This window comes from Lissotriton vulgaris, chromosome 4_1 (assembly GCF_964263255.1).
Source record: "Lissotriton vulgaris chromosome 4_1, aLisVul1.2, whole genome shotgun sequence".
Taxonomy (NCBI): Eukaryota; Metazoa; Chordata; class Amphibia; order Caudata; family Salamandridae; genus Lissotriton; species Lissotriton vulgaris.
In genome coordinates, this window is record NC_141691.1 from 1,504,997,299 (window position 1) to 1,505,023,237 (window position 25,939).

The following is a 25,939-nucleotide window of genomic DNA, read 5'->3' on the forward strand; positions in this document are numbered from 1 at the left end:
AATGCATTTGGTGAGTAAATTATAGTTGGTGCCAGAAGTGGGTACCGTCCCTCTTAATCCAAAAGTGCTTTTGATTTTTGACCTCTGGTATTTGGACCTCGCTGTGAGTGGCTCTCACTATTTGAATGGGATGTATGACGTTAAAACGCATACTTTTACATCACATACCATTACAACGCGATTATTACAACGCAGGATCCTTTACAACGCATGCCTTTACAACGCATGTCATTACATAGCAGATGCTATTAAAACGCATGCCATTACAACGTAAGTATAGGTAAGTATATCTTTTTTTAAAAAATTGTAATGAATAAATATTTAATTAATTTAATTTAATTAATTTAATTTAATTAATTTAATTTATTTAAGGTAGTTTTTTTAAAAACTGAACCCTAAAAATACCCCTGTACCCCATAACCCAAACCTAGACCTGAACCCTAAAAATACCCCTGTACCCCATAACCCAAACCTAGCCCTGAACCCTAAAAATACCCCTGTACCCCATAACCCAAACCTAGCCCTGAGCCCTAAAAATACCCCTGTACCCCATAACCCAAACCTAGCCCTGAACCCTAAAAATACCCCTGTACCCCATAACCCAAACCTAGCCCTGAACCCTAACAATACCCCTGTACCCCATAACCCAAACCTAGCCCTGAACCCTAAAAATACCCCTGTACCCCATAACCCAAACCTAGCCCTGAACCCTAAAAGTACCCCTGTACCCCATAACCCAAACCTAGCCCTGAACCGTAAAAATACCCCTGTACCCCATAATCCAAACCTAGCCCTGAACCCTAAAAATACTCCTGTACCCCAAAACCCAAACCTAGCCCTGAACCCTAAAAATACCCCTGTACCCCATAACCCAAACCTAGCCCTGAACCCTAAAAATACCCCTGTACCCCAAAACCCAAATTAAATAAATGTTTTAAAAAAGATAATCTTACCTATACTTACATTGTAATGGCATGCGTTGTAATAGCATCTGCTATGTAATGTCATGCGTTGTAAAGGCATGCGTTGTAAAGGATCCTGCGTTGTAGTAGTTGCGTTGTAAAAGTAGTCCGTTGTAACAGTTGCATTGTAACTGTTGTTTCCCATTTGAATGTTACTCAGTGTAAGTTTCTTACAAAATCGATTTTAATTATACCTGCCAGTGCTCGTCTTTTAAAATAAGGCCATCTTTCAGTCATTTGGCATAAGAGGCTCTGTGCTGTTGCACACAAACACATGCATATAGGCTGAGTGAGGAAGACTGCTGTTTGACTCCACTTGATATCTGCACAATGGCATTCTATTGCAAGTAGGATCTTGAATAAATTGATTATGCCCATGTAGAAGCCTTATAACAAATATGCATCCAAAAAAAGGTCTCCATCCTAAAAGGCAAGTCTTTAGTGCTTTCCTGCACTTACAATATGGTTGAAAACACCACAAAATGTTAATCTGTGATTGTCTCAACATAGAGCAATGATTGATGTGACTTTTCTTGTGTTGAGCTGTGCTAGCCCTAATCAGAGTTGGGCTTTATACTACCTTGCTGTTCCAAGTTAAATACTCCCCTAGCTAGTTACTGGTTTTGAGTCACTCCTGGCCAGTATGCTTATATGTGTGGGATTAATATCCTCCTAGTAGAGGAAGGAGATGGGGAAGAAATAGGCTTAGTGTGATTAATTGAAAAGCATGAGCAAGCCCTTCTCACAGGGACAAAGGCTGGAAAAACAGAACTCTGGTATCTGTAACACCAGGTGTTTCCTTTAAACTCTTTGTGGGTGTTGGCCAGTTTACCAGTGTCAATGAAACATTAGTTGGAGTCAAGGCATAGGGAGAGTTCTTGCAGATCACAGCTTTAGTCTGCCATTTTTTAAAATACCTGAAATAGTTTGCCAAATGAGTGTACAAAAATCTTGAAAATGCATGTTTCTTAGTGAAATTCTATTTTAATGTCACATTTGGGAAAAATGGTTCACTGACAAAATATCGCCAACTAAAATATGGTTAAACAAAAATAACGAGACAAATATCAGTCGAAAATATTGTCACCCTATACTTGGAATAGTAAGTACAAAAATATTGAAAAAATATCATTGTAATATTGGTGTATAAAATATCGTTTTTTAAAGATATAAATTTAATTTGTAAAAATAAATATATTAAATAATTACATTAATATAATACAAATAAAATATATTTCATGTTTCACTTATATGTGTGTTTAAGTTCTTTAAAACAAGTATATTTATGTATATATTTTTACATATATCGAGTTAAAAAACTTTTCTTAAACTAATAATTTAAATTTATAATATAATTCAACACTTGTTTTAATAATGCATTAATATATATCTATTTCACACACCCGATTTGGCGTGCTTAAGCCACTCGTCGCGGCGGGCACTCGGCAGGATCGCCGCCGCCTCTTAATGCACAACTCCTGGTTAAAGCGTGATAGTTCCACAAAAAAACAGAGCCGAGGCCCAAATAGTGCTCAGTGCGGTATTTTTATTGGCACACGAAAAACAAACACCCAACGTGTTTCGAAGTACACAGACTTCTTGTTCACGGGTGATTCAACTCCAGCGGCCATTCTTTTTAAAGGTACATGATTCTATATCAAGAACGTGCACGTGATCAGAGACATGGAAAAGTTACTTAGTTGCAGTACATGTCTGATTTCGAAACAATAAAGTTGTAAAGTATTCATAGAAAGTGTCAAAAGCAGTTGCAATTGCCACCCGCATAATTAGATTCCTGTTACCGGCTCCACATATTAACAAAGACCATATTGGGATATGTGAGCATTACGAGTCAATTGCGTCATTGTTCTCTTAATTTGTCCATATGTTAGAACCAACTCCATGTTGCCCAAGTGGGCATATTCACATTTCTGGAATTCCATCAGTCCGACAAGTAAATCATGACCGACCAAGCCCTGGTTCCAACAATCCTTTCATTTTGTTCTCAAATGAAGCCCAAGTGGGCATAATTCTCAATCCCATATGGTTGAATCATCAACATCATAATTCATGCTTCCTGGATTATCGCCCTTGTGGGCTAGTTCAGTCTAACTGCACAACACATCTTCAAATGTAATCTGTGAATTAAAGGGACAGTATGCAAACAAATTACTATAATAAACCAGCTAATCACGTATAGTGTTTAAAAACATATTTAAAATCTCACAGAATGGAATTTGTCTCAAAAGGCAGCTTCTAACTTCAATCATATATTTCACGTTTGTAAATGAACTGCTAACTCCTCCCCCAAATTTTGACCTGCGGGGAATGTTGTGTTGTATCGTATGATGTAACGTGATTCTAGTTTTCGCAGTTCCAACAATCTGTTGCCACCTCTCTCTTTATTCTCCACACAGTCAATCACATAGAATTTCAGTAAATCGGGGTTCTGTTTGTGCTCTGCAGCAAAATGTCGCGCCACTGGGTATTGCCGATTAACATTTTTAATAGCTCTTAAGTGCTCCAATATTCTTAATTTAGCTTTCTTCTTGGTCATGCCGATGTAAAACTTGTTACAAGGGCATTGTAATACATACACTGCATATTCTGTGTTGCATCCCAACTGTTTGGTTATTTTATGCTCAGCCTGATCTTTTGAGATTTTTAAAGTCTTGAACTTCTGGCTATTTCTGCACGCTTTACATTTTCTGCATGGATAGAATCCCTGTATCTGATTGGTTTTGGCGCGTTCTTGAATTAAAGCATTGCTCAGTGTATCCTTCAGTGATTTAGCCTTCCTGAATGTGACGGAAGGGTTATCACTTATTACCTCCTTTAGATCTGTGTCAAGTTTGAGGATGTCCCAATATTTCCTAAGGCTCCTCCTCAATTCCCACGATTGACTGTCATAATTGGTGATGAATCTGATTTGCTCAGTATTCACCCCTTTTTTGGGGATTAGAAGATCCTTCCTGCTCATCTGATCCACTTTAATTTCAGCTTGTTTGATCACTGTCCTGCTATATCCTCTCTCACTGAACCATCTGCTCATTGTGTTCCTTTCTCCTTCATACCCTACTTGCGAGCTGCAATTACGTTTTGCCCTGATCAATTCTCCCAATGGGATACTTCGTATCAAGTTGGATAGATGGCAACTACCTGCATGTAGCAGGCTATTGCCTGCAGTAGGTTTGTGAAAGAGAGTGCTTGTAAGTACACCATCAATTACTTCAAGATTAACATCCAAAAATTCCAATTTGTTCTTATCTATGTGGCTTGTAAACTGTAGGTTCAACGAATTGTCATTTAGGATGACCTCAAATTCTTTTGCTTCCTCAAATGTGCCTTTCCAAACGCAAAAGATGTTGTCAATGTAGCGGACCCAGAGAACGACGTGGTCAGTAAAGTGGGAGATGTTATTCACCACTTGCTCCTCCCACCAGCCCAGGTATAACCCGCGAAACTGGGGGCGAAGCAACTGCCCTTCGAAGTTCCCCGGGTCTGCTTATAAATTTGTTTATTGAAGATGAAATAGTTATTCTTCAGGCATATACAGATCATGTCTAACAACATGTTTGTATGGAGTAAATAGGAGATCGATCTACCTCTCAAAAAGTGTTTACATGCATCGATGCCCAAGTCGTGCGGTATACTAGTGTACAGACTAGTCACATCAAAGCTAATCAGCCAGCACTCAGTTCTCCAAACCAACTCATTGATAATTCTAAGAAAATCAGATGTGTCCCTGACATAAGATGGAAGTGCCTGAACAAATGATTGTAGAAAATAATCAATGTACCTTGAGGTATTCTCTAACAAGCTACCCGTGGATGAAACAATTGGTCTACCCGGCGGCACCTCCAGATTTTTATGCACTTTGGGTAGTAAATAAAGCGCCAGAATCTGTGGGTGTCTACAAATGAGATAATTGAACTCATCATCTTCAATCACCCCTTTGTCTCTCCAATCGATAAGTTTAACAAAATACTCCTGTTTGGACTCATTGTACTCCTGTATATTTGCAATTCTGTAATTGTCACAGTTACTCAATTGCCTTAGACCCTCTTTTAGGTACATATTCAATGGCCAGATTACAACATTCCCTCCTTTATCAGAGTTTTTTTATGACAACATCTGTCCATCCTTCAATCTCCCGCAAAGCCAAGAACTGTTTTTCATTTAAATTCAAATTTAACTTGGGTTTTCGTTTGTCAATTTTCTTCATTTCATCAATCATGCCAGACTCAAAACTGTCAATGTTACTATTGGCAATCTGCGGAACAAAGACCGATTTCGGCCTGAACCCGCTGGCACTGCATATCCCAATGTCAATATCTGTATTCACAAGATTTAGAAGTGGGTCATCTACCACACCTTCACAACCCGCCAGTTCATGTACTGCATGTAATGTTTCAGCGTCATTGACTGACAAGAGCCTCGCCTTATCTTTACTCAAGTCTTTTTTTGGGCGTGGTTTTGTGGCAAACCATTTCCTTAATTTTGACTTTCTTGTGAAACGAATTTCGTACTGTGCCCTGCATCGCAAAATGCGATGCAGCGCGCGCTACGAAATTCGTTTTATTAATTAAATAGTTTACTTCCCTCCAATTATCCATATTCTATTTTTTAGCACCCCCACCCTGCCCCTCCCCCACCCCACCTCTCTGCCCCACCGCATCTCCCTCCACAGGCCGCGGCTGATATCCAATAACCTAAATAAAATACAAAACAGGCCATTTTAATTATAAGTAAAAAAGTAAACAAATTACAATTTACTAAACATATTTAACACATTAAAAATAATAATTATAAATATTATAATTTTTTAATAAACAAAAACAGAATATACATTTAAAACAATATAAAATAACATTTTACATTTAATGTATATAATATTCCCACTAGAAGTTATACAAAAGTAGGCAAAGTGTTGAACTGAGGAGGGATAACATTCACTACTCCCACTTCACACAGTGCAACTGTAGGAAAACTTACATTACACAAGGGTAACATTTATTACTCCCATTCCATTCAGTGTAACAATAGGGTAATTTTTAAATTGTGGAGGGGTACATGTTACTATTTCCACTGCAGTCAGTGCAACAGTAGGGAAAGTGTTGGACTCAGGAGGGGTAAAATGTAATAATCCCACTCCAATCAATGTAACAGCAGGGAAAGTGTTGGATAGCCGGAGGGTAGATATTACTATTTCCACTCCAGTGAGTGCAACATTATAAACAAACTAATTCACTTCAACATAATAAAATATTTTCAAAAACATAGTAAACGATTAAAAAAATAAATATGTTAAAAAAAGAAATCTAAATATATGTATATTTTTAAATACCTAAAATAAATGTGTATTATATTATTAAATACATATAAAATGACTACAAATATTAAAATTAAAAAACAAGTTGGGATGAAGAGATCGAACTTCTAATTTGCCTAAAAGACCAGCACCTAGATCTCCAAGCACATGCAGAAGACCTAGAGAATCGCTATAGGCACAACAGCATTCAAATCTATATAATACCGCACAGTGCTGAGGGTCATAATATCGCATAATTTGTGGAGAGCCTCTTCCGATCTAAGTGCCCCAGACGAGATGGAGATCAAATTGGGCCACACACATTGGGTGGGCCTGGCGTGGCCCTCCAGATATCCTTACCTGCGTGCATGATTTCCAATTAAAAGAGCATATTATTCAGAGAGCCAGGGACAGCAACTCAATCCAGTTCCAGGGACAACGGCCTCTCCTCTTTCAAGACATAGCAGCCTCAACACTATAGAAAAGGAGGGCTTTCAGGCCCATCACATTGCATCTCTGAGACAGCAAAATCCCATACTCGTGGGGGCATCCATTCTGCCTCCTCTTTAACCTAAATGGCAAAACCCATAAAGGTTGCTCAGTTAAAGGGGCCCGTCAACTGTTGAATATCAAGGGGGACTCTGTAGCAAGCCGACCTTCGAATGCCGGGTCAGGCAGAGAAGGAGAAACAGGGAGCTGGAAGACTATCAACTCTGGCTCATCACAGCTGTGTCCTGATCCGGAGCCCATAGCTAAAGAGAGACAGGCTGTCAGGACCTCATTGGGAGATGATTCCATGGGCCTGGCGTGAGCTTCCCTGCCACAGTGCCCGAGTTTACTGGCACCCCATGAACATGGAGGTGGAGGGAGTGGGGCAGTCCGAAGATCCAGAACTCTTCCACCCCCTTCCCGTGGGTATACACACCCAGGACATTTACAATATTTATTGTGATATGCTGTTTGTTGTATTAGGTTGGGGTTAATATTTAGTTTATGTTCCCCCTCCGACACTCCTGCGCATCCCACCAACTCTCTATGGTATCCCGCCAAGCCCGTCCGACTTAAAGAAACAGACTGACAGCAATCACCCCTGTCATTTGCTGTGTGACACACTGGGTCATTTAGAGTGTTAGCAAATGAATCTAGGGGCATATTATCAAGGGGGTTTATCTCCGCTTTTTTGGTTTTAAAAGCCAAGAAAGCGGAGATAAAATTATCTCCCTATTACCTAGCCGTCGCTAACACCAGTTAGCGACAGCTAGTAGGAGATAGCGACCATCTTGGGCCCCACTTTGCATGTCAGTGATATTTATCACTAATGACATGCAAAGTGGGCGTGCCAAGATGTTAGCGACTGAAAACAGCCGCTAACATCGCTATCTCCTATTACCAACTTTTGGAGATATTTGCGCTAAGCGCGAATATCTCCAAAAGCTAACACCTGCCCTGAGCAGTTCTTAGCCATGTTATCCAATGGGAGGTGGATAACATGGCTAAAAGCATTAGCTCGGTAATGCATGAATATCGCTGACTTTTCAGCGATATTCATGCATTGCGGCGATTTTTATCGCATTTGCGATAAACCTTGGTAATACCAAGGTTTATTTGCGGTAAAAATCACCGCAGCTCAGCGGTAAATTTTTGTCTCTAACCAAGCAATAGCGATAATTATCGCTATTGCTTGGTAATATGCCCCTCGTCTCTTAAGATCTGGACTCTGAACGTAAAAGGATTGAACAGCCCCATTAAACGCTGCGCCATCTTGTCATATTTAGAACACTCGGGAGCCCATATATGCCTCCTCCAGGAGACCCATCTCTTACCGGGGGACACACACAGTCTCCGATCTCGGGCGTCTCCACAACAGCTCTTTTCTTCCTTATCTAAAAAAATGCAGGAGTAGATTTCTTCATCTCAAACACCTTCCCAGTAAGCTAGAGCCCAAAGTGGTAGAACTAAAAGGAAGGTTGCTGGCTTTTTCCTTTTATTTAGACTGACAAACATTCACAATAGAATTAGTTTATGCCCGAATGAAGGCCAATAAGAGTATCTGTAGAGTGTAGTGCACAAAATCAGCACTACCCCAGACAGGGTAATCCTGATGGGAAGAGACCTAAACACAGCTTTTGACAACACCCTAGATAGATCAGCCCAAAGACAAGGACAAACTGGAGCTCTCGTAGAAGAGAGAAAACAGATGCTTACTGACGCCAGCCAATTCGATACATGGAGAGACACGCGAGGATTGACTATATTTTAGGCAAGATGAGCTTAAAACCATAAATCAAACAAATAGATATATTGCCATGCACACTCTCAGACCACACAGCAGTCATCCTGGCCCTTTCCTTGTCACTGGCCCAGACCTCCTCCCGGACTTGGCGTCCCCGAAATACATTGCAGCATCACCCAGAGGTTGTCCAGCAGATCTCAAAAGCTCTACAGGACTACCTGGAAATAAATGATACCCCTGAAACCCCCATACTTGCCAATTCGATACATGGAGAGACACACCGACATCCATCACTCTCCCCCTTCCTCCTCTCCACTCCCACTAGATTCTTCTTTTATCTTCTCACCCACGACCTCCAAACCTAATGAGGGTAAATTGCCTACTGAACAGGGAAACTCCATCACTTTACCGGATATACCTGCCCCCTCTTTTCCTGTTGTAAAAAGTAGAAACCAAGACCGTCAAGCCCTGAAAAAGAAAAATAATGCAAAAGCTGCTTACGCTCGTAAGAAAGCAAAAATTGCAAGGCAGCAGTTTTTCAATCATAGAAGAACGCTGTCAAACACAGGGGAGCTCAAACAAACATCAACTCCGGCTACACAGTCAACAGGGGGTGATAGCAACCTCATTTATCTTAACACCACTACTGCACCGCTTCCAGAGAATCCTGCTGTCCCTGGCGAAAAAACAACAAGGGGAGGGCAAATCGAGCTAGGGAGGGACACGGACAAGACGGGTGATGATGAAGATTTCCTCAAAACAGTCTGGGTTACTTTAAAACAACTATTGACACCTTTTGAACTCAGACTGTCACGAATTGAGAATCATCTTCTTGAAATGGATAAAACCCTAGTATCTCTGGCCACGCTTAGCCTAAAACAGCTGGAAGCAAGACATCCCCACATTACCGAGGTTGCCTCCCAGGTTAGTAATGATGGCATCCAACCTGCACCAGCCCCTAACACTGGCATCCAAACGGCCCCAGTCCCCAAGGAGGCCCCCCTTGTCCCTTCAATTCTCCCCACACTTCCTCCCCCCCCCTACCCAAACCTACCCCAATTCCCAAACCCCGGAAAATTGCAAATGTCGTTGCCCCTCCCTCATCAAATCCACCAAAATCAGAGAAAAAACCCTTCAAAAAGCAGGTGCAGCCCAAAACTTTCCCTAGAACTGACCAGATGGCGAGTAATCCTATCACCCCCTTTCCAGAGCGCCAACCTAACCCACATCAAAACCATCAGAACTTTCGTGGGGGTTACATTGATCTCCCCCCTGAGGCCGGGCCCTATGTTGCCATCCTGGCTGGAGTACCTCCGCTTGACCCTGACACTGTGGAAACCCAGTGGTCCTTAAAGAACAAAGTGATCTACTGGCTAAATGTCAACAGGCAGCTCCCTCATACCAACAGGAGTAGGGTTTTGATGGTCAGGCGAGTCCCATGGGTGGGTCGCACCTATAAATCTATTCCAGGAGACTGTATCGTGGTGTAATTTGCAGACCCTCATACAGCCCATCTCATCACCACGTGGGACCCATATGCATCTGAACAAGCTATTGTCACTAAACCCCTTACCTTTTTCTACCCTCCAAAGCAGGTAGTAGAGGGTCCTGGGGCCTGGCCCATAACAAATAACCATAGATGGAAGGGGCCTAGCCACGGATGGCAACCCGCTAATAACTGGTGGGAAGGAGCACCCACTACGAACAGGTTCGAATGCCTAGATCAGGTGGATTGACTGGGAACTGTCGACCCTCTACCCCGGTCGAGTGCCCAAAATCATCCAATGAATACCAACAGCAGTGATAAATCACCACTCTTTGACAATTTTCCAACCCATCTGGTGATGGAACAACCCTGCCCTGATCAGCGCTCCCTTACAGTGCGGGCCACACAACATCTAGACATGGTACATCCCCAAGCTTCAGTAGACCTAACGGGGAACGTGGGCCAACCGCACCAGGAGGTCAGTGACTTAAAGCATTCACTCTTATCCTGGAACGTAGCTGGTCTGGGAAATAAGATCATGCACAAACCCTGGTTGGAGACTGTGCAGAAGCATGGTATACTTTGCCTGCAAGAAACTTGGCTCATAGAGGAAAGGCATATTATGGGGTTCCGAACATTCCATTCACCTGCTGTGCCCTCCCCTCAGGGTCGTAACAAAGGGGGTTTGTGCATATACACTTCGAATGTAGGGCAAATAAAGGTACACAATTTCCATTCTGAACAATATTTCCAAATCCTCTCTTTTAATTGGGGCACCACACAAAAGGTCATACTGGTGAACTTCTATAATAACATGCCACTAAATGAAATGGAAGTGATTTTGAATAAAATGTCAAACCACATTCATAAAGTGAGAGATCAAAACACGGGGGACCACATAGTTCTCTGGGTGGGAGATTTCAATTGTGCCATCTGCCCATTTTCTGAGTTAGGTTTGTGCGGCCTTGCAGATCATAAGGAGGATGGCCCTTTCCATTTCTCACACACCAACCTGGGGTCTCTCCTTAATAGTATTATATTCTCTTTTGATCTTACTTTCATTAATCAGGCATGTTCCCCCCCAGTTCCCTTTGCCCCTACTTACAATGGAAGAGGCTGTCAATCTACTATCGACTTTGCACTGATATCACCCACCAAACCCAATTTCATAACTTTTTGGGAGATAGGAGATGAACCAATGAGTGATCACTACCCTATTACCTTTGGGGTAAGGCTCCCAGAGGAGAAAGCAAAGGAACCTAGCGGGCCACTTTATCCACTAGAGGTCACCTTAACAAAGATAAATGGCTATGTGATAAAGTGGGAGAAACTGAATCCCACAATCTTCTTTCACAAATTCATATCATCTTGCCTTGCAGACATTTTTGTCTGTTTAGAAGAAGATATTGATCCTAAGGTGATTATGGCAGCTTTTGCTAATATACAGCTGTACATAAAAGATACCCTAACTAGGAGCCATAAAAAGAATGGGAAACACGCAGGTGGGTGGTTTGATTCCAGGTGTACAGCTGCCCTAAAGAATTTGAAGAAAGTGTTAAATACTATCCCGAAAAACAGGGTGCATATTTCCCAGGCCAGGCGAGAGTATAAGAGGGAAATTAATCACCGGAAGGCAACTATGAAACGGGAGGCCTGGGAAGCTTTGGGGGAAGCTGCTAGAAAGAAGGACACCAACCTCTTCTGGAAAGTCATAAGATCAGTATACAACACAAAAGATACTGACAATGGCATAGATGTAGCAATTACGGCAGAACTCTGGGTAGAACACTATGGCAAACTTTACACTAATAGCCAGGGGGACACTCAGTTTCAACAAAAGGCAAACTCATCCTCGAATAAACCAACTCAGGACTACCAGCCAAGTACCCTCCCAGTATCTCTCTACCCAATTGATCCGGTCTTTACCACCACAGAAGTTGAAAACGCCATCAGGGAAAGCCCGTCAGGGAAAGCCCCTGGCCCTGATCATACCCCAGTGGATATCTACAAAACTAATCTGGAATTCTGGGCTCCCCTGTTGACTAACGTTTTGAATATGGGAAACAAATGCGGCTTAATTAACACCTGGTCAGACGCAATTGTAGTTCCCATCTTTAAAAAGGGAAATAGGGACGATCCCGCTTGCTACCGTCCTATCTCATTACTGGACGGCCTTATGAAAATTGCGGGAAGGATCGTCCTGAAGAGAATACAGCAGTGGGAGACAGAAAATAAGGTCATTTCGGAACTCCAATACGGTTTCCGAAAGGGATTGGGCACCCAGGAACAATGTTTAAACCTGTCCCTACTGATGTCGAAATATACCCAGGCCAAAAAAGGGGATCTGTTTCTTACCTTTGTTGACCTTAGCTCAGCATTTGATTGTGTGGATCACCTGCAGCTCTGGTCAACATTGGAACATATTGGGGTGGATCCCACAATTGTCATATTTATAAAAGAACTGTACAGAGACGCCGGTGCCAGAGTGATGTTCGGGACCCAGGGGCAATGTACGCAGAAATTTGCTATAAATAGAGGAGTTAGGCAAGGCTGCATACTTGCGCCCCTTCTATTTAGTTTCTATATTAACTCTGTTGTAGAACATTTGATAAATCTGCCAAGTGACTACCCAGCCGTCAATGGTAGGCCTGTACCCATCCTTTTATATGCCGACGACGCGGCAATTATGTCTAGGACTAAGGTAGGGTTGCAGAGAGCGGTAACTGAATTCTCTTCCTTTATGGGGAAGAGAAATCTGAAAATAAACATCTCTAAAACCTTCTCCATGCCATGCACCCAAAAAAACATAAGGCCACAATGTTCGATATATCTTGACGGGCAAAGAATTGAGAGTATGGACATTTTTTGCTACCTGGGTGTCGTTTTTGAAAGGAAAGGAGCCTGGAAACAGGCAGTATCTGCTAGAAAACTTGCGTTTACCCGTGCCATCGGGGCCTTGAGAACCTTCGCAGCAAAAATAGGGGGCAAACCAACCGTCGAGTTGTTACAGATTTACCAAGCTAAGTGTGTAGCGACAGTCATGTATGGATCAGGCCTATGGGGCTTTGAAAATGTGTCCTCACTACAAACTTGTGAGAATCTCTTCATTCACTATTTACTAGGTGTGAGTAAATCTACCTCAACCTTTACTACTCACATTGAGACTGGTCTTAAATTCCTTAGCGACACTATAAAGTTATCACTGTGTTTGCTTTGGCATAAAATCTGGACCACTATGGAATGCCAATTTAATAGAGAGCTCATCACGGATTGTATGAATTTGGATGGTGCATCCAAAATCAAATGGTTAAGACAGGTCTGACTGATGTTCTCTAAAATTGGACATCCTGAGTATTATGACGACCCAGAGTCCCTAGAAAATTTGTCCAGGCCAGCTCTCAAAAAACTTTTAATCACACACCTGGAAAGCGTTAGATGGGACACAGAGAAACTCAAAAATACTATCCTGAGTTACCAAAAAATTACCCCCATTGAAGGTTTACAACTCTACCTCAGGATTGAAACTGTACCTTACCCTCGTATGCTTCTTACCAGGCTGCGTTTAGGCACTTTTTTCCGTATGGTCACCTTTCCGAAACAAAATGATTGGATTTCACCGAACCTAATCTGTCCATGCGATGATCATTCATCACAAAGTAACATTCACATCATGTTCTTCTGTAACCTGTATTCTGCCCCGAGGAAACTGTTCCTCTTACCTCTTCTTAAACGGTGGGGCATCAGAACATGTAAAGACGCTTATCTGAAGTTACTCTTGTTAGATGAGGTGCATGTCATCTTTGTTGTTTCTCGCTTTTTAATGTCAGTGATGAAATATAGAAATACTATGATGTAAGCCTTATATGTTTGATTTTACTATATGCTGTAACATGAGACCATCGGTCATATCTTCATCATTGACTTTTATATATGGAAAACCGTTTTATTGATTCCTTACAAAAATTTCTTATAGTGGAAATCTTTTTAAAAATTCATTGTATAAAATGTACTTGTATGCTTTTATGATTTTTACTGAAAATCGAATAAAGCTAATTTTGAATTTGAATTTGAATTTGACATGCAAAGTGGGCGTGCCAAGATGTTAGCGACTGAAAACAGCCGCTAACATCGCTATCTCCTATTACCAACTTTTGGAGATATTTGCGCTAAGCGCGAATATCTCCAAAAGCTAACACCTGCCCTGAGCAGTTCTTAGCCATGTTATCCAATGGGAGGTGGATAACATGGCTAAAAGCATTAGCTCGGTAATGCATGAATATCGCTGACTTTTCAGCGATATTCATGCATTGCGGCGATTTTTATCGCATTTGCGATAAACCTTGGTAATACCAAGGTTTATTTGCGGTAAAAATCACCGCAGCTCAGCGGTAAATTTTTGTCTCTAACCAAGCAATAGCAATAATTATCGCTATTGCTTGGTATTATGCCCCTCGTCTCTTAAGATCTGGACTCTGAACGTAAAAGGATTGAACAGCCCCATTAAACGCTGCGCCATCTTGTCATATTTAGAACACTCGGGAGCCCATATATGCCTCCTCCAGGAGACCCATCTCTTACCGGGGGACACACACAGTCTCCGATCTCGGGCGTCTCCACAACAGCTCTTTTCTTCCTTATCTAAAAAAATGCAGGAGTAGATTTCTTCATCTCAAACACCTTCCCAGTAAGCTAGAGCCCAAAGTGGTAGAACTAAAAGGAAGGTTGCTGGCTTTTTCCTTTTATTTAGACTGACAAACATTCACAATAGAATTAGTTTATGCCCGAATGAAGGCCAATAAGAGTATCTGTAGAGTGTAGTGCACAAAATCAGCACTACCCCAGACAGGGTAATCCTGATGGGAAGAGACCTAAACACAGCTTTTGACAACACCCTAGATAGATCAGCCCAAAGACAAGGACAAACTGGAGCTCTCGTAGAAGAGAGAAAACAGATGCTTACTGACGCCAGCCAATTCGATACATGGAGAGACACGCGAGGATTGACTATATTTTAGGCAAGATGAGCTTAAAACCATAAATCAAACAAATAGATATATTGCCATGCACACTCTCAGACCACACAGCAGTCATCCTGGCCCTTTCCTTGTCACTGGCCCAGACCTCCTCCCGGACTTGGCGTCCCCGAAATACATTGCAGCATCACCCAGAGGTTGTCCAGCAGATCTCAAAAGCTCTACAGGACTACCTGGAAATAAATGATACCCCTGAAACCCCCATACTTGCCCTCCGGGATGCACTAAAACAGTGGTTAGAGGAGAATTCATAGCAATCGCGGCTACAGATAAGTAGCACAGGGAGAAGAGATAACTCTTGATGTAACAGACACAGGAACTGGAACTAAAACGCATACACCGGAGAACTGGGGCGCCCAGAGTATGGAGACAACTTGAAGCTGGGCACTCTCAGCTGGCACCACTAGATATAGATAGGGCAGAGTATGCAGTGCTCAGACTCTGACACACTTTTTACACAGGCGAGGATACAGCCGGGAGGTTAATGGCTCACAGATTAAGGACACAGAGACAAGCCTCTAGTATCAACTACGTAATTGCCCGCACAGGTGAGGAGATGGTTACCGACCAGAAAACAGCCGAAACATTGTCAATATTACGCAGAACTTTATAAGGCACAAGACCTCTCCCCGCAAGTCCAAGCTCAGTGCCTTCAGGGAGTGCCCACCTCTTCAATCACACAAGACCAAGCAGAGGACATCAAACCCTCTGTCAGAATTAAGGTGGTAATTTCAGCCATTTCCAAGCAGAAACCACTTAAATCCCCCAGACCAGATGGCTTCTCCGCATCGTTTTACAAAACCTTCTGCAATATACTGGCCCCTATTCTCAGGGTATACAACCCTATAGGGACATCATCCGCTCTCCCTAAGATGATGCTAGAGGCCTTGGTTATGGTAATACCGAAGGCTGGGAAAAATAAGTGTCAATGTACTTTATTCAGACTCATCTCCCTCCTTAATGTCGATTTTAAGTTATTCATGGGCATCCTGGCATCGCGCTTGTCACCACTCCTTCCGGGGTTGATCGACCCAGACCAAGCAGGATTTGTCCCCAACCGCCAATGCACAGATAACACCAAGTGCTTACTCCACATAATAAAGACCAACGATTTGACACTGAATGCATGCTCCTGTCAGTGGACTCTAATATGTCCAATTAACCCTATCAAAAGCTTTTTCAGAGGTAACTTTGCAACACTTTGGACTCCCTGAAAGATTTATAGCTTTAGTCCTCTGTGGATATACCAGTACCGCTGCCAAGGTCGGGTTGACGGTCATACATCTACCCCGTTTCTTATTCAGAGAGGCACACGCCAGGGCTGTCACATCTCCTTCTTGCTTTTCGCCTTAATATGAAACCAATGGCCCAGCTAATCCGTGATAATCCTCCTATCTCTGGAATACACTTTGAGGGGGACATATATGCACATACAGCCTGATTCATGAAGTAAAATTGCGCCCGCAATCGCTGCGAAAATGCAAATGCGGGCGCATTTTCCGTAATCGGCATTCAACATCAAAATAGCGAATTCGCAAACACAGATTTGCTAATTCGCTAATATATTCGCAGAATCCCGGCAGGTGAGCATTAGCGAATCGGAAATAGCGACACACCACGGATTCTGCGAAAATAATAGTGAATTCGCTATATAATCGCAATCGGTATTCAAGAAAAATCGCAATTAGCGAAAAACCCAAAAATCTCTATTTGCACCGCGCAAAATAAGGACAACTCAAAGCAGGTGGTAACCATGAAAGCCATGCAAAAAAAACATTCAAAAAACCGTTGTCCTATCACCAACAGGTACTGGCCTGACCAATCACTCATAAGGACCATCATCATCAGCAGCATTAGGAGTCCCACAATGCCAGGAATGTACATGGTGGTGAGGCGTTGAAGGCTAGAGCGATTAACACGGAGGAGACGCAGGATCCAGGACAGGATATTCCGCCAGCGGGTCACCTTGCTGGGCCAAACCAGAGAGCAGATATATGCTAAATACAGGCTGAATGGGGAAATGATAATGCAGCTAATACAGGAGCTTGACCCCCTGATGCAGCACCCAACAAGCCGTACCAATGCTGTGCCTACACATGTGCAGGTATTGTGTAGCCTGCACCTCCTGGCCTCCGGGAGTTTCCAGGGGATAGTAGCGGCTGCTGGGGGGATATCCCAGCCCACCATGTCACGCTGCCTCCACACTTTTGTTGACGCCATGCTCACCCAGCTACACCGTCACATCAAATTCCCCTCCAGCCAACAGGAATTGGACATGACCAAGCTACAATTCTACAATGTAGCCCATTTTCCACATGTGCTCGGATGCATAGACTGTACCCACGTCGCCATCTGCCCACCAGCTGGCATGGAGTATATGTTCCGCAATAGAAAGTCCTACCACTCCCTCAACATCCAGATGGTCTGCAATGCTAAGACATACATCACTGACATTGTCGCACAGTACCCAGGGAGTACCCATGACTCCTTCATTTTCCGGCACAGCGGCCTCCACACACGACTGGTCAGGGGAGAGTTTGGGGAAGGACACCTACTTGGTAAGTACACTTTGTTGGAAATGTCACATTGCTAAGATGTAACAGCGCAGCACAGGCAATCACCATCTGCTCCTCTCATTCAGGTGACAGTGGCTACGCCCTCCGTGAATACCTCCTGACCCCATACCTCAACCCTGCTACACCCCAGCAACGGCGCTACAATATTGCACACATACGGACAAGGAATTGCATAGAAAGGACAATTGGCCTGCTCAAGAGCAGGTTCCGCATACTGCACAAGACAGGTGGGGCCATGTATTACAGTCCTGAAAAGTGCTGCCGCATTGTGGCTGTCTGCGCAATAATACATAACATTGCAACCAAGCACCGGATACCTGTTGACATCTCTGGCAGTGAATCTGAGGGGGACAACCGGCCACCTGCACATGCGCGCCATGCACATGGGGAGAACCCAGCAGAAGGGCACAGACGTCGCAACCACATCACAGTGAACAGTTTCTAGTACAACCACTTCCATCACCCCACAAATCAACAATGCATGCAAAATGTAATGATGACACAACGCTAATGTGTGTAGCAAAATAAATGTATTTGTTCAATTCACAAAAATAAAAATAAGGTTCCAGTCCAAATAACTACAACAAACAGTATTACGCCATACTGCTGTGTATCACTACATGGCAGGCTTAACGTCAGCCTGTGCCATTGATAGTCTGAAGTTCTCAGGAGCGCCTACTGCGCGTTGCGCCATAGCACCTCTGAGGGGCATCCTCCTCCGGGGCTTCAGGCAATGGCGTGGGCCTGGTGCTGCGGCTGTGTGGTGCGACCTGTGAGGCAGAGTGAGAGCTGACGCTGGACGCCCCCTCACTAGCATCATCACCCCCCACAGTGGATGGAATTGCTGGAAGGTGAAGTGCAATGACGGCCGTGGTGAGGTGCTCCAGCACCCTAGTCATTTCCTCGCTGCACTGTATTAGTTGGTGCTGCTGGGTCAGGGAGCTCCGCGCCAACAGAGAAGTAGCATTTGCTGCTACATAACTTGCCCTGCTGTAAGAGGCCAGCCGGGTCATAAGTTGGCGGTGGCGCCGGCGTGCTCCACTGCGCTGTCTCGACATGGCAGCGGTGTTGGCCTCCATGGCTGCAGCCATGCGGGCCATTCCCTCACCCACACCTGCCATGGCTGCAGTCATGTTGTCTAATCGTTCTCCCACACCTGCCATGGCTGCCCTCATGCCGTCCATGTGGCCTGCAACTGTGGCCACATTGCGCCCTATCATATGGAGCTGCAGGTGTATAGCTCCTTGCTGCTGTGCCTGGCGCTGGTGAATCCGAAGCATGCGTCTCTCAACGCTGAGCCGCGCCAGTCCCTGATCATTGGCCCGCCTGCTTGCAGGAGTGGAGTGCTGCCGTGACCTGCCACGCCTGCCCTGCTGGCCTGAGTGTGTGGCTGGCCGCTGTGTGGAAACTGGCGCAGCCCCGGATGTAGAGGCAACAGCTGCTGGGGGTATGACTGCAGGTGTTGCAGGTGCGCCAGATGCAGGGGGTGTGACTGCTGGTGTGGCTGGTGTAGAAGTCGCAGGGGGCACAGTGGTGACTGCCATGGCTGCGGCTCTAGGTGGAGCAGCGGTAGCAGGAGGCACAATGGTGGCTGGCCTGGCAGCGGCTGTGGGTGCTGCACCAGTCGTAGGGGGGACACTGCAGGTGGTTCTTGCTGCTGGTGTTGATGCAGCGGCAGGGGCTGATGCCTGGGTTGGTGGTGGCACCTCCTCCTCCTGGACCCCCTCATCAATTTGCAGCCTTTCGCTGTCGCTGCTATCGCCACCTGTGGGGGTAAGTGGTGGATCATTAGTTGCATGTATCTGGCAGACGTGCAGTTGCTACATGCATGCTGGGTGACATTCCCTGAATGGCAGTGGCTTTGTGTGCTTTGGGACCTGTCTGGCTGCATTGTGGTACTACAACATTGTGGCCAGACTACATCTCCCACAATGCTTCAGGACATTCCTTGATGTGCAACTATGGCATGCCTATGGGACATTGGGGGAGCCTATTTGGTCATGGACATCCATAGGGGGCAGGGTCGCAGTCGCATGCCACTTACCTTGGGTGTCTTGGGTGGTGCGGGATGAGTCTAGTTGTGTAAATCCTACACAGGCCTCCTTCTCCAGGGTGTCCTCCACCTGGTCCTCCATGGCAGTATTGGGTGGGACAGTTGGTCCTCCTCCTCCAGTGCCCGAGGACTCCCCAAGGCGCGCCGCCACCTTCTCCTTGGCACGGCCTCGGAGGTCGTAAAAGCGCTTCTTTAATTTCTCGAGGGACCTGTCCGCCACTCCCACGGAGTTCACAGTCGAGGCTATCCCCTGCCATATCCTGCGCTTCTCCTGTTCAGGGACCCTCCTTGAATCTGTGCCAAACAGTCTGTCATGGTTTGCCACCACCCCCTCTATCAGGTGTTCTAGCTCCTGCTCCGAAAATTTTAATTTTCTTTTGCGCCCAGACGAGCTGCTGGTGCCAGTTGCAGGTTCCTCAGCCATTGTAGCAGGGTTGTGGTTCTGTGGTTTTCTCCTGAATAGCTGCAGCTCTCCAAATTGCTCCCTCTCTGTCAGCCTCACTGTGGAGAATGGTGGTGGGAACCGGCAGCTTCCTGGTTGTGATGTCATCACTGGGCTCGAAATGCGACTTCCCGTTTTCTCGATCTCGCGAGTTTGCGATCTCGCAAATAGCAATATCGCAAATAGCGATATCGCTATTTGCGAGCTCGCAGTCCAGGCGCGGGTAGCTGAAAATAGCGATTATTCTGAGATTATCGGTCATCGCTAACGGAATTTGCGATCGCGTGCGAATCGCTTTTTTTTATCGCAATTCTTCATGAATTCGGATTTGCGATTTCTGAATAGCGATTCGCTTTTTTTCGCTATTACAGAATCGCAAATGCCGATTTTCATGAATATGGCGGTTAGTGTATATGCAGATGAAATTATAGTGACATTAGAAAATTCTCAGACCTCCCTCCCAGCCATTCTGTCCGAGTTGGAGCAATTCTCCCTAGCAGCAGGTTTCAAAATTAACGTTCATAAATCACAAGCCTCAGTCTCACTCTGAAACCAGCTACACTAAATAATCTGAGGAAAGCATATCTCATCCAATGGGCCCCAGCAGCGATCCCCTATCTAGGGATACAACTCTCCACGTCCTTATTTGGCACGAGAACATTAAATTATTCCACTTTACTTGGCGACCACACTCACTCTCTTGGCCAGATAGCGGCTATTAAAATGTCCATACTGCCAAGGAATCTATTCCTCTTTCTGACCCTTCCATTGGAACTATCCCCAGGCATGATACGTACACTTCAGCGAGAACTGGAATCCTTTGTCTGGGTGTACAAGAGATTCCCGTATGTGACAAAGTCTTAGTTACAGACCCCCCAGAGAGGGTTGTCTTGGCATCCTAAATCTCCGGGACCAATATTGGGCAACCCAGTTAAGAGCGTTTGCCACAGCGGCCGCCTAGCCAGGGCCCTGTCCTTAAAAAGCCAGTGCTCTTCGGACTGGACTCTGACTCAACAGATTCCTTTCCTACCAACATCAGCTAGGCCTAAGAACCTTTACCTTTTGCTAGTAACACAAGTCCCCCTAAAGGCATGGGATAGAATAGCGTAGAAAAGAGCTTTCACCACCACCTCCTCCCAATTGACTGCCATCGTGGAGAACCCTTCTTTCTCCCCTGGGATGGGTGCGAGACCCTTCACCTGGTGGACAAGAGAGGGTAGCAGATCGTTTGGACACTTTTCCGATGAGAAAAGCCCGCTTTCTTTTGAAAATCTACAAGATCAACAGGGTTTCCCCAAAACTGAACGGTTCCGTTACCAGCAAATAAGGCACTGGATAACAGCCATTTCTCGAATGCGGTAAGGTGGCGCTGCGCCTGCAGGTGGTTACTAGAGTTCATGACCCAAATTTAATGGCGCCCACCTTATTTCACAGATTTGTTGTTTAATAAGATGAGCCCCAACACCTCATAAGATGAGTAAAAAAAGCTGGGAATTAGAATGTGCACTTACTCAGCGTGAATGGGAGGACATATATTTAAGAGCCAAACACACTGTGTGTAATGTTAACAGTTTAGAGACCACCACTTAAATAGCTATGTATTGGTATTTTATTCCTGCCAGACTCCCCTGCCAGACTCCCCAGAGGCTGGCGCAGATGCGGGTCACCTGGCACCTGTACACATATATTGTGGGACAGTCCCCAGCTAACTTCCTATTGAGTGCATGTACTTAAGGATCCTAATTTCGACAGAGAATTGCCTGTGTTCCCAGCATAAATTCTCCTAGGCTTACCGAATCCTCTCACGTTCCTTCTTAAGTTGTGCAGAGGACGTCAAATAGCACTTGCCTGGGGGCAGCCCTCCAAAATATTCAAGCATATTGGGGAACGAAACGCGTGCCCTCTCACATGCATGGTTGCTTCGGTTGTGGCACATTCTCGGCATGGAGCAGATTTCCCTCTCCCCTGTCAACCAGAGAGCTTTGTTTCCTGGTATTTGGAAAACTTTTTAGCGCTACTTTTCTCTGAATTTAGAGAACTCATCGGCCCCAAATATTTGCGACTTATGCACCTCACAGACCAGACTGATCCCTAGAATGCGATATGGTGGGTTCCATCACTTAGTGGACAAGGAGGGGGGGGGGGGGGTATAGGGGAGGGAGGAGGATGTTGGGGCTGTTGATTCAAAAACTTTGGACGCTTCTCCTACATTGTGGGATGTCACAAAGCATATTTCCATTAATGCTTTTTTTTCTGTCGAAATCATAATGAAATTTAAACATAAAATTAAAAAACAAAGCTGTGGTTCTGATTTAGATGTTGAGCAGAAAGCTATCTGAGAGTCTGTTGGATGCTTTCCGCCAGATATGCCGTGTTTCCCTCCAAGAACAGTATTATGATGGGGCGGTCGGAGGGAAACCTGCAGGGTTATTACGTTCCTCTTCTGATGGGTTCACAGAGCCCGTCGAAAGTGGAGCAGTATTGTAATCCTTGAATGAGGGTGGAGCCTCAGGATTAAGATGTCGGTTTCCGACAGCCTTTCCATGTTGGCCTTGCCGACATGGAAAGGCGTTTGGAAAGTGACTTTGGGGCCCCTAGCAAGGCCTCCATCCCCCCTGACCCTCCGCTATGAGGCCTGGGTGGGCACCTATTACTCCCACTGCACAAGCTTCCAATGAGAAATGGATGTGTGAGACCACCCTTTGGAGGGTCACATCCTAATTCATCGGTCTGGACCATTGACCTATGATCGAGTGGTCTAAACCGTATACAGTGTCAGGTGGACTCAAGTCCGCTAGACATCATAATGAGGCCCGATAGTGTCAAAATATTAACTAATAAATACAATAATATTTACTTTTTTTTTTAAAACACCACAATTAACACTTACAATAATAAATAACATAATAAATAAATAGCCTATTTTTAAATTTGTTGAAATGTAGGGTAGAAAGTTACTCAAGCAATAACAAAGCCCACAGCATATCTAAAACTCTGTATTAAAATATTATATACATGTTAGATAATTAAATATTAGTTAAACTTTTAATATTTATTCCTAAAATATTTGTAGTTAACTACCACCCCACCCTTTATCCCCACAAATAAATCAACACACAGAGATATATATATTTTAAAATGATTTCCTTCATTTTTATAATTACATCTGTTAAACATGTATTAATAATGAAGTAATGTTGGGAAGTTAATTAAATATTAATAATCTATTTATTCCTGCATATTTATCAAATGGCACCTGATATAGTATATAAAATAATCTATTTACATAATTTACATAATTATAATTTTTATAAATTTACTTCATTTAGTATAATTTTCTACACACCCTTTACACATACAAAAACACCCCTCCAAAAAACCTTTCAATATATTACACAATTATTTTTCATGTAAAAAATTATTTAAAAATGAGTTAAAATATTAATTGGTAAATGATTCTCATGTAGTTATGTCCCACCCTATACCCCTACAAAACCCACAACCCATTCCTAAAATTGACATAATTATTCACACAATTAACATAATTAGTTGTCAAATAAATATGTAATTTAATTAAGAATTAATTACTTAAGAAATGAATTTACTTCCCACTCTGTACCCCTATAAACTCCACAACCTACACTTAATATGTATACACTTAAAACTTATTAATAATTAATTATAATTAAATTACTTCCCACCCTGTACACCGATAAACCCACAACCTGGTACAAAAATAAAATCACAAAAAGCAAAGAGTAATGATACACAAAATATACATCTTTTTAAAGTTGTATGCATTTTAGTATTACATATAAATGTATAATATTATTAACAACTATATTTCTGCAAACGATATTAATGACTTCGCTATTACCTACCCTAAATTGATATTCATGACAATGTTGTTCTTGCAGACGACATTTCCATTTCACAATCTTTTGGACACGATATTTTGGTAGCAAGATAATTTTGTTTTAAAATTTGGCAGAATACCGGAAAAAATGTCTTCAGTGGTTCTTGCTCTGCCATTGAGGAACATTCCGTATGGGAGCTAAAATTGGAAATGCTTTTGTTTTGTCCTTCACTCCTTTCCCCGCTGCATCTGCCCATCAGGGATGAGACACATTTCTTGCATAATGTGCCAATGTTATGAACAAACCAAAAAACCCATTTTCAATGGAATGTTCAGGTTAACTATAACTACCGAGTAACTGTTGGTGACTGTGTATGTATACTAGATAGATCGATAGTAACCCTGGGTAAAGGACTTCGCTACGCCCACGGAGTGGGCGTAGTGTTGCCTACTTCGCCCTTTGCAAAGTAGGCGTATCAGGAAACCCTGTGGGCGTAGCGAAGTTGCCTGCCACCCGCCTCCCTCCCGCCCTCCCCTGCATACCTAATTTGTGAAAATAATGAAAGAAAAGTAAATAAAAAGGCACTTACCTTGTGCGCTGCGTCCCAGGGCGCCCTCTGCTCGTTCGCGCCGCCATCGCCGATACCAATGCGCATGCACGGCAGCCCGCTCATGCGCATTTCTCGCGAGAAATGCGCATGCGGGGCAGCCGCGCATGCGCATTGGTATTCAAGATGGCGGCCACAGCGGCGCGAACGAGCAGAGGGAGCCCCATGAGGCAGCGCACAAGGTAAGTGCCTTTTTATTTACTTGTCTTTCAATATTTTAAAAAATTAGGTATGGAGGGGAGGGGGGGCAGGCGGCGCGTAGTGGGGCTACGCGAAGTGTGTAGGTGGGCGTAGTTTCTCGCCCACTTTGCGTAGCTTCGCGTAGCCCCACTACGCATACTACGCCCAGGGTTAATCGATAGATAGATTTTTTCAGAGAGAAGCATGTTTGTAATAAATTATGCTGATTACATTTTATTTTCTCCATAATTTGGCTAAATATGAAGCAAAACACTAAATATTGAGAAAGCATTTTATTCTGTCATCAACATTATATTAACGTATATTTCTTTATTCAACATTGTGTTTCGTTTTCCATTTTCAGATTTATTGGGTTGGACCAATAATAGGAGCAGTGCTTGCTGGTGTCTCTTACGAGTATGTCTATTGCCCAGATATTGAACTTAAGCAGCAGTTGAAAGATGCCTTTAGCAAGGCGACCCAGAAAACCCGTGTGAAATACCAGGATGTGGATGACAACCAGAGCCAAGCTGATCATGACGACTTGATCCTCAAAACTGGCACAGTTAATGTCATTGACCCTTACAGGGGCAAGGACAGGAAGGCGAAGGACACAGATAGCGAGATCCTGTCTACTGTATGAGCAATAGAGCGACTTATTCCACAAAAAGGAGACTAAACATATAAATATTTAACCTCACTCTCTAAATTCAGTGACTACAATGGATTACCATTTTACCTCAGTATCAGCCTGCCAGCATTATCATGGAGCTAAACATTTATCTCACTGAACTGACAAAGTTATTAGTGAGCAAGAGTTCATGTTGAGTACCGCCCATCATGATAAAAGACGGCAGGTCAAATCGAAGACTCAGAGATGGCAATGCTGTATGTGCTAGTCACTATTCATTTACAGATAAATTTGTATTTTCATACATATAAATAGTTGAAAAATAAACACTATACAATCAAACATATCAGTCTCAGAGTAGCGTTTCACCCGGAGAATCTTCTACAAATGTTGTAAAACCATGGGCAGAGGAAATTAATGATTGGTGGTAATGTGGGAAATGTGTTTGGGTTAGAAAAAATATCAGGAACAGCTGCTCGTCTTGACATCTCTTAATAAGAGGGGGGCTGAATTAAATAAGGTATGTATTTAGGTTACAGGTAATCAGTCCAGGTGCTTGAAATCATAC

The 25,939-nt window shown here is 43.7% G+C and overlaps 1 protein-coding gene across 2 annotated transcripts in view; it reads left to right on the plus strand.

Annotated features, from left to right (window-relative positions):
- The window catches only part of LOC147724156 (aquaporin-4-like), a 121,221-nt gene extending 95,580 nt beyond the window's left edge, over positions 1–25,641 (plus strand). For both annotated transcript variants that reach the window (XM_086966955.1, XM_086966956.1), the window contains one exon: positions 25,105–25,641. In XM_086966955.1, the coding sequence (XP_086823081.1) occupies positions 25,105–25,383 (279 nt within the window). In that variant the 3' untranslated portion in view covers positions 25,384–25,641. The remainder of the gene's footprint in view (positions 1–25,104) is intronic.
- Positions 25,642–25,939: the final 298 nt, after the last annotated feature.